A 16,880-nucleotide genomic window follows, 5' to 3' on the forward strand; every position below is an offset into this window, starting at 1 on the left:
CAGGAGTGAGAAAATGTACATTATGCGCAAATGAGTGATACATAATACATCTCCCACTCACAATAATGTTTCTTTTGTCCAAAGTCATGTAAATTAGATTTATCAGTATTCGCATCACAAACCATGATAACATCCGAGACTGCCCTTGGTTAAACAAGAATGAGCTGTCTAAAGCAGATGTAGACAGGGCTGAAGAGATGTTTATCCATGGCAAGTTCTGGTCTCAACATTTCTCATTTAAGGAATATCTGTTAAAATCCATAGTTACAACCAATGGTTATGGTTACAGCCCCCAAAGAAAAAGGTTGGCAACCCTACTGATGGTAGCTGTCACATGTACCATCAGTAGGGTTGCCAACCTTTTTCTTCAGGGGCTGTAACCGTAACCATTGGTTGTAACTATGGATTTTAACGGATATATATATGTTTGTGCTTTCGTGTGATTCCCACAGACATTGGCATTTGGACAATGTATTTTTAGTGCAGATAAAAATGTAGCAGACAAAACACCTGAAACCCCTACATATGGCCATTGTTATTATGGGAGGATTCCATTCAACCTGTCCCAATCAGATTTCATATAGTGATTGTAGTCAAACATGCAGCAAAATTCTGAATATTATTAAAAGGGAAAATAGAAAACTGCTGCTTTTGAGCAAGAGGCTATTGTGAGAAGATATCTCCATTCATTCCCACGTTACATTTGATTTGGTTCTGATCTCTTGGACATTGTACACCCGGTTGACTGTCTTAACTGACTATCCCTTTACAAATGGACACGTATAGAAAGGGCACGATGTAACAATGTGCTAAAATCTATTAGACTCAATAACTATTCGTGAAGCAAGTCATGTTTTTAGGTTACGCTGGCAGCTTCTAGTGTCTCTGAGAGCTAACAGATTGCCTGAGCCATGAAACTGTAAGAGTAATAATATTCTCATTATTAGTATTAAAATATGCCATTAAAATACTCATCTAGCTGTATTGTTTTATGAGCTATGTAACCATCTGTGCAAGATATTCTAAATATAATCTAATGCCCAATAAAATACAATTCTCACAGATTTGTTTCACATCTATTAAAATCATTTATTCTTTCTCATTTCTTTTTTGACATTTCCCATAGTGTATTTACTAACCCAAATCAAGAATTCTAAAATATATCTGCTGATAAAATGTTTTCCATAATAGAACGATTGGTGTGCCCCACTGGAATATAAGTGTTTCAATGTTTCACTCTTTTAATATATCCGTAATGTAGCTTCAGTGACAAAAAGCCCCTGGTAACGTTAAAAGACAAATTTCTGCTTTTTTTTACTGAAATTTTGATGCTATTTGGCATGGGAAATCAAGTGCTTTTCTACTGTAGACAGCAAGCAGAACCATCAGGACAACTCATTACTCCAGATTTTTTGTGTAATACTGTATGTTAATATTTTCAGAGTGTGAAAATCTTTGGTTCCTGGCAATAGTTATAGATTGACTTTAATAATTCCCAACACCCTTGATTATTGGCAATAAACAAGTATTGGAGGGCTGTAGGTTTGGCATTTGGCAGAAGAGAAATAGCAACCTGCCTCTGTCAGGTATTGTAATCTCTTAGGGAAGGGGCAATATCAGTGCTACATAAATGTTGGCACAATAAATATATATATATATGTAGCAGATATAAATAATGAGAAACATACTTGATTCTTGCAGTGCTTCTTTAAGCTCCACTTCATAGTTCAACTTCAGTTTAGGGATTCTTAGATCCATGTTGACAGTCTGCAGTGCCTGGTCTATGTCATGGATGAACTCGGATGTCAGGCCCTCTTCAATCATGGTCAAGTTCTGGGTGACTGTGTTTGGCAGGAAAAACATAATACTAACCCCACCAGTGAGAGGAAGCTGAACAATCTGTAATAAAAGAAAGATTTATGCATGAAAATTTCTATTCAACATCTTTAAAGAATTTTAGTGGCTTTAGAGTTTTTTTTTAAAAAAAAATACGGATAAAGGAGAACCAAACCCTTTTTATTAAAATACCCTAGACCCCCCTCCTTGCCCCCCTCCCCAAGCCTATGTGTTACCCTGGGTAAATGCCCCTACTCTTTACTTACCCCTCGTTGCAGATTCAAGGCATCAGAGTTCAAGGGCGCCATCTTCTTCTCTTCGGTAAGAGAGCAGCGTATCGACGCATGTGCAGTTGGCGAAATCTTCTGGTCCCGAACAACTGTGCATGCACCAAAAGCCACGGAAATGGCCGAAGAACTGGAAGAAGACCCGAAGAGAAGAAGAATGGCGCCTGTGAACTCCGATGCTCTGAATCTGCATCGAGGGGTAATTAAAGAGTGGCATTTACCCAGGGTAACACCTAGACTGAGGGGAGCAGGGAGGGGGGGTCTATGTAGGGTAGGGGATTTTAATGAAAATGGTTTGGTTCTCCTTTAAACCCTATTTCTCTAAAATTTCAAATGCCTTGTATTTATTATTGAATCCAAACAAAAAGTATAAAAGGAAAAACATTGAACGATGCACTAAGGAATATGAAAAACCTCTAAAAGTCTCAATGGCTCAAAAAAATTCAATAGGATCAGCGCAGCTCCCACTAACTTCTCGATCTCGACTGCTTTTACTTGCCGCAGTTTTGTATTCGAGTATGTTACTCTTTATAAAAATTATTTTTAAAAAATAAAATTTTAGAGGAAAAAATTGATTTGTGAAAAAAACTAATTCAAATATTAGTAAATAGGTCCCTTAGTGTGCAGAGCTACCAGTACCATAAGATCCATGGCCCATTAGAACTGGAAAGCCATATGATTGATTCCAATGGAACTGCGATTTAGCAAATTCTGAATCACTTGTGAGCTCCATTGTTACAAATAATACAAAAAAAGAAATCAGCCTTTTGATTCATTTTCTACATTGTGTTAAAGAATGAATCTGATTTGCAGGTGTCGGTGCCTCAACGGGCGGCATTAGCAGTGAAGAACTATTGTGCTACAGACAGTGCTTTGTAGTTTGAATAGGAGTCGGGCTTATACGAAACTTTTGCAGGTGAAAAGAGAGATTTAGAACGAGAATGCAGAACATTTAATTATATGACGAGTCTATAGGAAAAAGGGACATGTCTGGTCAAGCCTTTATGGAAATGAAGAGTGTGACTGAAGAGAAGAGATGGAGAAGACTGTGTTCACACCTTGCAATTAAAGTCGGAGTCTAAGCCGTATCTCACGGGAAGGTTTTTAGATGACATCATTGGAACAGTGACAGATGTCTGTTCATCTAGGTGGAATTCACTCTGGACAGTTTCCCGAGGATTAAATTTGTACGCCCACTGGCCTGTTATAAATTCAGAAATACGTTAGTCACTTCTATTAATTAAGCGGAAAAAAACCGTTTGTTTTCCTGTATGAACATTCACGAAGATTCTAGAACACTTGCTGCTTGTTACGGCATACCATGCCAATGAAAAACAATTATTTTATATGGGTTTTTTTTTGTGAAAATGTTTTTATTGTTTTCCACGTTAAACAAGCAGGAATTTCAACAAAAGATCAAAGCAGAACAATGAGGCACACCAATACAACTTGTAGCAAAAATGCCTAATAGGAAAATGAAGAGTAAATCTGATTGGTAAAGCCATCTAAGTTGTTCCACAGATTAAAATAAGTAAATTAAATTATTTTATATGTTTAGGACCTGCAAAATGAGAGACCCAGTAAAACCTTCAAATGTTCTAATATTAGTAGATACTATAAGTTTGGATGAAAGCTTTAATGGAGCAAAAGGGTTACCACTGGAACTCACTAGAAAAGTACCCCATCCCCATACATTTGTCAGAGGAGCACTGGGGCGTGCCAAACAAATTGCTAAACCGATAATGCTCAGTGTATCTTAGGCTGCTGTTGAAAAGCTAAGCTTTGGGGTAGTTGGAAATAATTAAAACAATATCAGAAAACGAGGTTACGTCTGTCAGTGCACTCAGGTTAATTATTATTAAATTCTGATGTTTGTGTTTTCTATCTGTGTTGTACCTAATTCTGAATTCATTACTCATAGGTCAGCAGAGCATGTTCTGTGAATGAGGGAAAAAACAGATGTGGTGTCTTCGGAAGCACAGATCTACACTGCTTAAAGGGCTGATGTCCATAACATAAGGTGATGCATTTCTAACATCTTATTAAGCTTTAGTCGTCCTTTAAGACTGATATTTACATTTGTGTAGTACTTATTGGATGTCACATGCGGGATGCATCATCCAAACAAGTGACATTCAACTGCATTCATTCGTTTTTTTGCTACCTGCTGTTGCTTCCATCTCCAAATCTCTGGCCTACAACAGATGTGGTGTGTGTCCACGTAACTCTGAAAACTTTCTAACAAACGTGTCACTTTATTTTCTTTTTTTTGAATATTCATATTTCTATAAATGCAGTTATTTTGCTCACCCAATAGCCAAAAAAAAATTGCTCATCACAAAGAAAGGTCCCATTTTTAGCATCTAGAAATAATATAAAGCGACATCAAAGAGAATGAATGAAGTATCTGTAGAACTATGCTCCCTGGGGCTTGTGCGCCAATGACAATTGTGCATATAGTAGATCTATTTAATTGTACCTTTTAAGTAAGAAGTTCCAAGCAGCAGAATGCTAACACCAGCTGGAATCTCCTTAAAGAACTTCACAACTTTGGCTTGAGTCTGCTTCTGTACAAAGTCGTTGGCTTCCTGCAGGTCCAGGCGAGTGTTTCCCGTCAAAATCCTTGGCTTGTTTCCATAGAACTTCTCAACCTGAGTCACGAAGTCCAGTCGTAGCCTGAGCTCTGTTTATAGAGGGAGTTACGGAAGGTCCTTTTAATTGCGTTTACAGTAACGACATTTTATTGAAAGGGTTCAGAGACAGTTTTCATCAGATCCTTGTGAAATACCCCAAATCCTATTCACTTTCACTGGATTCTTATTATTTTGATATGCAATTTATTGCAAACATTTTTTTTTCGCTCTGATAAACATCCCTTATTAGGAATAACCCAGGTCCCGAGCATTCAGGATAACATGTCACATACCTTTACAAACAATGGGCAAATTTGCCTGGGCAGTAACCCATGGCAACCAAACAAGTTTTTATCACTGCTCAGCTGCAGCTGGCTGAAAAAAAGGCAATCACTGATCGGTTGCTATGTGTTACTGCCCATGAGCAAATTTGCCTAATGTTTATAAATGAGCCTCAGTTTTTACTCAACATTGCTAAAATACTATAGGAATAATGAGACTTCAAATACTTTTGCAGCATTTATAATACTACATTGACAACTATTGCCTTTCTATAAGAACCTCTTGAAACTTTATACATTGGTAACTCTTGCTTTTTGAGCAGAAATCCTTCCGGGTCCTTGATTTAATTTGTCTAGCTGTCTGTGAAAGATCAAAGCTCATTGTTGATTCATTGAAATGGACTATTGCTAGTGATAAGCAAAATTTTTCACCACGTTTTGCCGCAAAAATGACAGCCTTAGACTGATGGGTGCAAAAATTTGTTGTGCGTCAACAATTTGTTGCGTAATTTGTCGCGCTTCAAAATAAAATTTGTTACCCATAGACTTCATGTCTATGACTTTCATCGAATTTTTGCCATTTCTCAATTTTTTTGCCGAAGTGAAACAGGTCAGATTCGCCCATCACTAATTATTGCTTACACATTTGGTAGGTTTATAGATATTGGCATGGATATACACGGGAACAATTATGCAATAAAATCTACAATGAGGATATACTTGCTCACTAATGGGTTATGTTGCAACAGATGAGTTTGTTTGCTGGACTAACAGCAGCAATTAAGCAGTTAACGTTTCCCTGATCTAGAGCAGTTAGAATAAAACGAGCAAAGATAGTAGTAAATTATATTTTGATACTGTCCCAAAAATACAAAAATGGTTACGGAGCCTTTGAATAAGGTAATGCAAAATGCTACTCTAAAGTAGAAAACAATGTGAATTACTTCTCTCCAGCATGATTCGCCATGTGCTTTTCAATCCACTCCCATGAGAAGTAAGACTTGCAAGCAGTTCTTTATAAGTAGCATGGAGTTCAGGATCATTGAGAAGGTCATAGTAGAGAGAACGATGGATTAAGGATTCGGTTCTTTGCCCACTCCCTACAAAAAAAAAAACTGATCAGTAATCCCCACAGACAAATGCATCTTAACAATGAAGCAAGACAATTTATTCTAATTACCATGTCCATTTTACTCTATACGGTAACCTATTTGTCCAAACTGCTTTTAAACCTTTTTTTAAAACAACACTTCATTTTCCCTGGCCATACAATGACCAATAATATTTTATGAAATTAAGTTTAAAAAGGCATATGGTGCCTGCTGATGCCAACCACATCCATGTAGTATGGATATTGGTTATCCTGGAATTGGGCAGGTTAAAAAAAATCATCTGCGCCTTTATTGCCAGTTTGTGGTGCATCTGCAGATTATTTTTTAACCTGCTCAATTTCAGAACAAGCATTGTCCATACTACATGGGTATGGTTGGCCTCAGTTAATGAAATGACCTGCCCTCCGATCAATAATCATCTGGTCCCTGACCATTTACATTGTGCAGTCTCGGTTTGTTCTACTTGTACCCCTGTTTGTATGCCTCCTGAACAGTGTGTTATTGTATCTCCATGCATCCACAAAGTACTTTGAAGGCACCATGTGAAAATCTTTTACATTTATATGTGATCTAAAATCAAGAGTTTTGTAGGGTGCATGGAAAACGATTCATGCCATTTCTCATCTTTATCAAACTCACCCAGGGAAAGACTTGACAGGGAAGTAGCAATGCTCAGTGGTGAAATAAAGATGTTGCTGTTGGGATTCTTGTTTGCTTGCATACGATATAGGTCATATCCAAAGTTGGATGCCGAAGAGGTAAGCCTGTTAAGTGGACTCTTGTAGAAGGGATCTTCTTCTTCCACTTCTGGTAGGACCTGTTAAAACATAGGATGGCTTATATATTTTTGAATGCCACCTAAAACAATTTCAAACACTACCATATAGCACTGGTTGTTGGTTCAACAACCCCTTAGGTCCTGACCAGGTTATATATATATATATATATATATATATATATATATATATATATATATATATATATACTCTCACCACACTCCAAATCGTTTAGATGAATAAAGTCACATTTATTTTGTTAGGACACAAAATAAATGTGACTTTATTCATCTAAATGATTTGGAGTGCGGTTCTATGTGAGAGTCTATGAATACAAACTTTTGATCCAGCACCCACCATTAGACGAACAGATCCGGAGAGTTGGGGAGCAACACAAACATGAAAAAAGTTTCTGGGGGTGACAAATAAAGCATAGGATTGGCTATCCAGTGGACTGGCAGCCTACAGGAGGCTCTGTTTGGCCATAAAAGTGTTTTTTACGCAACCTAACTTGCCTCCAAGCCAGGAATTCAAAAATAAGCACCTAATTTGAGGCCACTGAGAGCAACACCCAAGGGAATGGCGAGCAACATGTTGGGGATCGCTGGTATATATTCTTTATCAGTAGTTCCAGTATGTAGGTGTTCAATGCTTAATCTCATCTTAAATAAAGGGGGGGGGGATAAACTCATTCTATATTGCCACATGGGTAGTCATCAATAATTTCCTTTTTGTAAGTCAAGTGCAGGCATTCGTGGAGCAATGAAATGTGATGCCCACTCTGATGCAAAACCAATGCCTTTGCCAGAAACATTGGGTATTTTGGAAACCGCCAACTCAGTATAACCAACATTGCTTGCAAGGGTTTACTTTAACAGTCATTTTAGTTCAGAGTTTTCTAAAGAAGCCATTATCATGAAAAACTGCTTACAGCTGCCATAAGTGTATGGCCTCGTAGCTGAACTGTAATTAGAAATGCAAATCTTTCTTCTATAGTACAAGCAAAGTCAAGAAGAAAATGACACAGTATTAATTACCCCACAGCCACTGTAATTTACTTAATTGAGTGTCTACTTATGAAACGGCTTTTTGTTGAGACAATGAAAACCGAAGGCTTGTGTAATTGAGCACAGACACCGAGGAGGGATCACGGTGCAATCCTCCTGCACACATTGTTATTATACAAGAAAGATAAGCCCGGGGGGAACCTTAATGGGATATACTGTATAATGCAAATGCTCCCTGGGATGGAAGTTTTCAGGCTCTGCTTGCCTAAGGTCAGGAGAACATCATCAGCTTGGGCTTTGCATGGATTCTAGCACACTCTTCTTTATATTTTACACACACACACACACACACACACACACACACACACACACACACACACACACACACACACACACACACACACACACACACACACACACACACACACACACACACACACACACACACACACACACACACACACACACACACACACACACACACACGTTATAAAGATAAATATTAAAATAAATTTTAGTATTTAGTTCTCCTGTCTGACATAATCATATATGTAATGTACATTTCTGCAGACACTAGTAGCTATGCAAAAATACATAGATATATTTGTAAAAGTAAAAGGCAATTAAAGAAACATTATTTTGCTTGTTGATAGTGTAACACAGTGATCCCCAACCAGTAGATCTTGAGTAACATGTTGTTTCCCAACCCTTTAGATGTTGCTCTCAGTGGCCTCATAGCAGTTGCTTATTTTTGTATTCCAGGCATGGAGACAAGTTTTGGTTACATAAACACCAGGTGTACTGCCAAATAGAGGCTCAAGTAGGCTGCCAGACCATATAGAGCTACCAACAGTCAATCACAACCCTTATTTGGCATCACCCAATAACATTTTTGATGCTTGTGTTGCTCCCCAACTCTTTTTACATTTAAATATTACACAGGTGAAAAAGGTTGGGGAACCCTGGTGTAAAGGAATGGAAATTGCCTTTGTTGGGGGTATCACTTTGGATGCAGTATCAAACATGCATTAATGCCATTCAGGACCCTTGTGCCCATACATTCTCCTCTGCAGTTTTTGAATATCAGCAATATGATTTATGAAAATAGGTGTTAATTTGAGTTTTGCAGAGGATGCAATTTAGCGCGCACATTCAATTGCACTGGAAGAACCTGTATTATGAGTAAATGGTTATATGCATGCCGACATTGCACTTTGCAGTGTACTGAGTGTGTAATTGTGCCTTTATAAGTTATAGGAGGGTATCCACTGAGATGGGAGGAAAGGGGCTTTCACCGTCTACAAGATAAAGGACTAGAAAATGTGAAAAAAAAACATAAATTGGGAATTTGTGCCAACATATTTCCAACATAGCACATCCCCAATATGCTTTCCCTGCTACCAGATGTCCCTTGGGCTGGGTGCATGCCTAGTATAGTGGTTCTTGTGTGCTTACTGTACAACACATGCACCCAACTTCATTTGGCAGAAGACAAAGCAAGGGAAAACATGGCAGCATGGAGCTCTACAGCAAAGTTCTGGTTTATTTCTTAAAGAAGATCCTGGTGTAAAAGGTCAGCAATGTTAGTAATTGGGGGTCTAACATATTGACATCACCCAGTGATTTTATTTTTATTGAAAAGCACTTTGAGTACTGTATAAAGAACCTCACACCTAACTCGGCAATATTATTTCGGCATTGGGTTTCCTAGTATAATTCATTTATTAAAAGTGCCCTTTACAGGTGGTAGGGCTCTCTGTAGGGATCTTTATATGTGTCTCTTTGTATAATTACTTTCTAATTAATTGTTTATATACATAAATCTATAAAGCAATATATTTATTAGTTGTAAAAAAAGTTTTTTTTACCTCTTCTGCAGCATTTTGGGCGCTGGTGGAAGACAGGAAGGTTCCTGTAAAAAGCAAAGCTAGGTAGATCTTCATTGTGAGTCCTGTGAAGAGTAGAAATAAATTATTACAATGCAATGTTTTCTAAATGTTGCATAAAAATACAGCACAGTCTCCACGTAAAGCATACAAACACTGAACCCTTAAAGAGAAATGCCCTCCAAATAAATATATACAGTATTTACTGTATATATATATTGCTAAATAAAACAAATTTAATGCCGAGCAACTTTCTAATATAGATATAATATTTCAGACTTTAACCTTATCAGTATCTGTCTGCCCCTTGCTTTTTATCCCCTCTGCTCAAAGCAGACAAATTTATTGTAATGTTGCCTAATTGGTGCAGTGGCGCCTGTTTCCACTCCTGAGACCAATGTTGAAGAAAGAAAACCTTTGACAGTAGAGTAGAGTATGAAAGTAGAGTTTGAAAGATGTAGACTGCTTTGCTGGATTTAATTAATTCTATGAGGTTCTATCAAGCAGGCGATTATGAGAACCTGAACCCTACAGAGTTCTGCTATAGGGTTCAGAGGAAAACACATAGTGGGATTTATGGCTGGAGTTCTTCATCCTAGACCTATATCTACAATAGCTTCATTATGGGCTTTTCTGTAAGTTGTGGTTGCCTCAATATTTGCTAAGCGCAACATCACTATTTTGAATAGCTGTTCTACAAGATTCGTAGGATGTTTTATTAAATTAAATCTGTCAAGCTTGTCTAATCATATTCAGGGCTGTATTTCTATATAGGCACTTGTAGGCCCGTACCTAGAACGGCAGCTTTAGAGAAGGGACCCGCGGTTACCTATAGATCTTTTAAAATGGTGCTGTCCAACATCTGTGGTACGGAGGGCTGGAATATTTCTGACCTATGTGGTGGAGACTTGTTAATGAATGTGTCACACTGAACCTGCATCCTCAGTTGCACCTACAGACTGAGCTATACGCTCGTTGTGCCGCGATGCCATATCCAATACTTTGGCTCAGTCTATGATATCTGAAATCATTAGCTGCTGCAAAGTGTCTCTCTTGGCTTCAGTGAAATGCCTGTTCATTTTCCGACTTCGAAAGTGGTATGTGATAGTGCTGGGATGCTGTACTAACGCTATAGGACATGTGCTGTCTGCGGGGAAATGAGAATGCCAATGACCCATAGATATCCTTCATGGTCCATTTCACGCTTTTGAAATCAACATATTTATGTTTATCATGTGCCTGACATCAAATAGCTTTACAACGATCAATTACATGTTTGCTGTCTACTGCAATTACCCAAAGCATAATGGATTGCTTCCTCCACCACTTTCGCTTAGAAGAGACGTCAAGAGGTGCAAGAGTAATGTCATTCTCTTATGGCAGAATCATTGTGTGGATACTAACTAAGACAAATTGCACACTCCAAAATATAAAATATTGTTTTACTTTTAAGTTACATTTTATTATATACTATTCCATTCTTAGCCACTATTCAGTTTGTCTTCTTTTTTTTTATATTTGTATAGTTTTTCATGTATTTGCTTTTGTCATTGACCCTCGGCAGAAAAAAACTATTGCTCTGTGAGGGTACAACTTATTGTTATTGTTTCTTTTTACTAAATATCTTTCTGTTCAGGCACTCTCCTATTCATCTTCCAGTCTCTTGTTCATTCAACTACCCGTTTGCTAGGGTAAATTGTAGGGATGCACTGAATCCAGGATTCTGCCTTTTTTGGTAGGATTCGGATTTGGCCAAATACTCGTGCCTGGCCAAACCGGATCTGAATCCTAATCTGCATATGCAAATTAAGGGAGAGAAGGAAAATCAAGTAAAAAAAAGTTTCCACTTTTTCCCTTCCCTTTGCATATGCAAATTAGGATTTGGTTCGGTCTTTGGCTGAACATTTCATGAAGGATTCAGGAATGCAGCTGAATCCGAAATAGTGGATTCGGTGCATCCCTAGTAAATTGGAAAGGAATCGGATAAGAAGGCTCGTTAGAAAACACAGTGCATAGTGTTAAGTGCACTTTTTTGTGCCAGTGCATCTGTGCATTCACCGGAATAGCACGATGCACCAAAATTTGAGTTTGTAAATAAGCCTTAAGGTCATGCATAAGGCTCCCAACATGCAATTTTCCCTCTAAGCCAGTGGTTTCCAAATTGTGAGAGTGTCCCCCTTGGGCTGACTTAGAGCAGAGGTGCTGGGGCTCAGCCAGAAGGCAATGGGGAGAATGTCAATTTGCTGTCCTAGATACACCTAAAATAACACCTTGGAGGTTAGAGGTGGTAGATGGCGGAATGTCTGAAAGAGGTATGGGACCTGTTGTCCAGAATGCTTGGGGCCTGGATTTTTCCGGTTAACAGATATTGCCATAAATTGGATCTTCATACCTAAAGTCTACTAGAAAATCATGAAAACATTAAATAAACCCAATAGGCTGGTTTTGCTTCCAATATGGATTCTTTACAGTTTATACTGTATTAATTTGAACCAAGCACAATGTACTGTTTTATTATTACAGAGAAAAAGAAAATCACTTTAAAAAATTTGGATTATTTGGATAAAATGGAGTCTATGGGAGACAGCCTTTCTGTAATTGAAAGCTTTCTGGAATAACGTGTTTCCGGATAACAGATCTCATACCTGTACAACAATGTTATCCAATATCTTTAACCTTGTTATGAGCTGAAACGGGCCCTGACCAAAGTTTGGACATTTGAGGGGGCCTGGCTAAAACAGAAAGTCTGACAATTACTGCTTTTTGTACAGACGACAAAAAATTTATTTAACGGAATATTATTCACACAATGTTTTGTGCTGATATATATGCTAGGTAAAACCAGACATCAGGGTCTAAACCCATAGATCTCCAGCTGTGGCTAAACTACAGTTCCTGGAGTCCCATGTTATCTATTAGCTTAGGGCCAGCCAGGGACACCCCATATCAAAATTCCTGAAGTTTTTCTCACTCAATATAAATGATTCCCACCATTTATTCTGTCCAGTATTTGTACAATTACAGATGTGTTTAATACATGAAAATCACACAACCCCTTTCTTTCCTTCCACAATTATTCGTTGGTGGAGTATTTTCCAGGTTTTTAAAGGCTCATAATCATAGGGGTTGAGAAGCTGTTTTGCTGGAGTCTGATGAGTCACTTGGCACATAATAAATGCCGTGCCAATAGTCAGGCATCTTATGAGCTGGACGAAAATTAATCGCTTAAGAAGAAATATAACAGTAAATAAAGAATTAAAAACAGCCATAAAGCATTACTGCCAAGAAAATACCAATAAAATCACTATTATTGCTACATAACGAAATGGATTAAACATGTCAAAATATTGTAGATAAGACCTAGACTGTGATGTTTGCTACATTAAATGTAGAAATAGGTGATGGGAACTCCTAGGGTCCACAGAGATCTATTGAGTGTCCATAACTTATTTCTACATTTCATGGTTTTCCTCTTCCTTGGCTGGACTTTTAGGGCTGGTGCACCTGGACCACACATTGTTTCTGTTGAGTATTCTGAATGTGTTTCTGTTTTAGTTATGTTCATGGAACATATACTTGATACATTACTCACGTATCTCCAAGATTAGAGTCACATATGACCATGAAGAGGAGTTTTTGGTTTATTTGGCTATAGAAAAGCAACAGTAGGGCAATAAAAGAGGAGGAAAGGCCCAATACGTTATTTCCCCCCCCCACCCCAGTGAATGTAGAAATAGGTGATGGGAACTCCTAGGGTCCACAGAGATCTGTTGAATGCCCATCACTTATCTCTACATTTCATGGTTTTCCTCATTCCATTCCATGGTTTTTGGTGAGTATTGTGAACGTGTTTCTGTTTTAGTTATTTTCATGGAACTTATACTTGATACATTACTCAGGTATCTCAAAGATAAGAGTCACATATGACCATAGAGAGGAGTTTTTGGTTTATTTGGCCATAATTAAGCAAAAGTAGGGCAATAAAGAAGGAGGAAAGGAAAGCCCCAATACGTTAGGTTCCCCCCCCCCAGTGAATGTACTGTTAAATTAAGTGAGGAGCGAATCTGTCTCGTTCCACTTTGCTGAAAAATTCATGAAACTCTGCAAAAAAATTGCAAAATGGAGAAAAATTTGCGAAACGCATTGAAGTGAATGGGCGTCAAAATAATTTAGATGCACGTCAATTTTGACGCAATCGACAATTTTTATACATGCGACTCTTTTGTATAAATGCATTAAAGTCAATGGGCATCCAAATCATTTTGACCAGTGACAATTTTGACGCACAACGATTTTTTTGACGAAGCTAATTTTTCCATGGCAAATTTTTTTCAGCAGTTTTGCGAAAACATTTGCAGTCAGCAAAGTGTGGAAATTCACCACAAATCCATTCCTGCCCAATAAATTTGCCCATCACTAGTTAAATGTAAAGGTGCTCCTTTAAGGAAACAACATGTTTTCCAAATAAAGTACTGTCTTACATAAAAAAGGACACTAAAACCCCTGGTAAGGCCTCACAATGAGTATACAGTTCAATCTTGGGCCAGGTCTTAAGAGAGATATAAATGAGCTGGAGAGAGTGGAGAGACATGCAAATAAACTGGTAAAAAAAATGGAAGAATTAAGCTATGTTACGGTTGGTGTTGTTTTTGTTAGAGAAAAGGTGCTTGCAAGAGGTTCTTCATGGCAAGGACAGTGAGGTTGTGCAATGCCCTGCCGGGTGATGTGATGGCTGATTCTATTTATGCCTTGAAAAGTGGGATAGGTGATTTCTTGAGCAAGTGTAATATCCAAGGCTAACGTGCTCTTAAAGGAGAACTAAACCCCCTTTCTAATAAAAACCACTACCCTTCATAGTCCCCCCTCCCTGCTCCCCCCCCCGCACAGGAGTTAACACAAGTAAACAACCCTCAGCTGGTAATTACTCCTTGTTGCGGAGCTCACTGAGTCCATCTTTAGCCACTTCAGTAATCTCAGTAAGGAAGCTCCGTATCAGCGAATGAGCAGTTGGAGCATTCTCCCGGTTCACTACAACTGCGCATGCGCCGAAAATTACCGAAGCGGTGGAAGAAGACCCGAAGATTACTGAATCGGCTAAAGATGGCCCCCGTGAGCTCCGCTGCGCTGACTCAACAAGGGGTAATTACCGGCTTGGGGTATTTACTTGTGTTAACTCCTGTGCGGGGGGAGCAGGGAGGGGGGACTATGGAGGGTAGGGGTTTTTATCAGAAAGGAGGTTTAGTTCTCTTTTAAGATCTACAGTTAGTGTAGTATAGGTATTGGTATATAGACAGGTCATTACAAGCATATGTATGCAATGGGTTTCATTTGGAAGGGTTGAACTTGATCAACTTTTTTGACTCAAATTAACTATGAAACCAGTGTCCATTTAATGGGCTATGAGGCAGAGAGCCAGAACAGGATTACATGCCTATTTTACAGAACTTGCAGAAGTACTTGGGTTGGAATCAGATTGACAGCTGATGATATTGAAGTTCCATTGTTGTACTTGCTGGAGACGTATTCGTTTCTTTCCATAAAGTAGAATATTTGTAATGGTGATTCCCAAATTCCTGTGCTTTCTCAGCATGGGAAGAGCTCACCTTGTCTCGAAAGGGTGAGTTGTAGTTAAAAAAACATCTGGAGGATATATTCTGGAGGAGGTGGAGACCTATTTTTCCAGTAGCCTTCTTAGCATTGTTGGCTTGTTTTCAACCAGCTGGTGATATCCTGGCTGGAAGAGCTTTCATGGAAATGATTATCATCTTATGCAACTACATTTACAGAATCCTACTGTATGTGTGCTGCAGTCAAATTATAGCAGCAGATGTAGACATTCCCCCATCCATCCCAACCTTCTCAAAAAACTTGCATTTATAGAGCGCAGAGAGGACAGGTTAGGGTCAGGTCAAGAGCGTCATTGTAGTATGTGTAAAATATATAATTCACACTAGAAATCTGAAAAGGATTGTTAAGAATTACATTACATAGAAGCATAGAAACCAGTGCCTAACAAGATCATTGCTGGGAAGCAGCTGTGGACAATTTTAGGGGGTTAACTATCGAAGGTCGAATTGTGAGCTTATTTAGACCTCGAATGAAGTCACAGCTCGAATGGTCTCTCATTTAAGAAAAACTTGAATATAAAAAAAAAACCTTAAAACAGTGTAATTGGAGTGAAAAACTCGAATAGTAGAATTGATTGAGATTCCAGTGAAACTGCTCAAATTTGAGCGAAACCCATCAAAAAAAAAACTCTGAACATCATGAAGACTATTAACATCTTCAAATGGTTCAAGGGACCATTTACTTCGACATGACCTCAACAGGTTTTAGAGGTGTATATTCAGAGTTAAGCCATTTCCAGGGTTGGGATGTATTTAAATAAAAGAATTTATGAGTTTTTTTTTAACCCAAAAATAAGATTTTTTATTGAAAGGTACCCTCGAAAACTCAAATTATTTGTGGAAAAAACAACTCAACCTTTAATAAATCTGCTCTTACTTAAAGTGATATATCATTACTATTAAAGGGCTACTACAATTTATTTAGGGCATACTGGATTGCATTTATAACCATTATATCTTTTAGGTTTTTTGTTTACCTTTGACTTCAGTAGACCACATTTCCCATGATTTAAACCAGGGGTCCCCAACCTTTTTTTACCAGTGAGTCACATTCAAATGTAGAAAGAGTTGGAGAACAACACAAGCATGAAAAAGTCCCTTGTGGTGCCAAATAAGGGCTGTGATTGGTTATTTGGTAGCCCCTATTTGGACTGACAGCATACAGGAGGCTCTGCCTGGTACTATACTTCGTTTTTATGTAATTAAAAATTGCTTCAAAGCTTGGAATTCAAAAATAAGCCCCTGCTTTTAGGACACTGAGAGCAACAGTTAAGGGGTTGGAGAACAACATGTTGCTCACAAGCTACGGGTTGAGGATCACTGATTTAAACTAAGGGGCAGATTTATCAAAGGTCGAGGTGAATTTTCAAATGAAAAAAGTTCAAATTGTACTTCGACTAGGGAATAGTCCAAATTCAATTCGAATTTGAATAAA

At 38.2% G+C, this 16,880-nt stretch overlaps 1 protein-coding gene across 1 annotated transcript in view; it reads right to left on the reverse strand.

The window, feature by feature from the left end:
• The window catches only part of serpinf1.L (serpin peptidase inhibitor, clade F (alpha-2 antiplasmin, pigment epithelium derived factor), member 1 L homeolog), a 40,193-nt gene that overhangs the window by 1,653 nt on the left and 21,660 nt on the right, over window positions 1–16,880 (reverse strand). Inside the window, 6 exon segments of the mRNA NM_001092514.1 lie at window positions 1,689–1,899; window positions 3,182–3,324; window positions 4,603–4,806; window positions 5,982–6,137; window positions 6,789–6,966; window positions 9,801–9,883. Of these exon segments, the coding sequence (NP_001085983.1) occupies window positions 1,689–1,899; window positions 3,182–3,324; window positions 4,603–4,806; window positions 5,982–6,137; window positions 6,789–6,966; window positions 9,801–9,875 (967 nt within the window). The 5' untranslated portion in view covers window positions 9,876–9,883.

The sequence above is a fragment of the Xenopus laevis genome, chromosome 2L, assembly GCF_017654675.1.
Source record: "Xenopus laevis strain J_2021 chromosome 2L, Xenopus_laevis_v10.1, whole genome shotgun sequence".
Lineage (NCBI taxonomy): Eukaryota > Metazoa > Chordata > Amphibia > Anura > Pipidae > Xenopus > Xenopus laevis.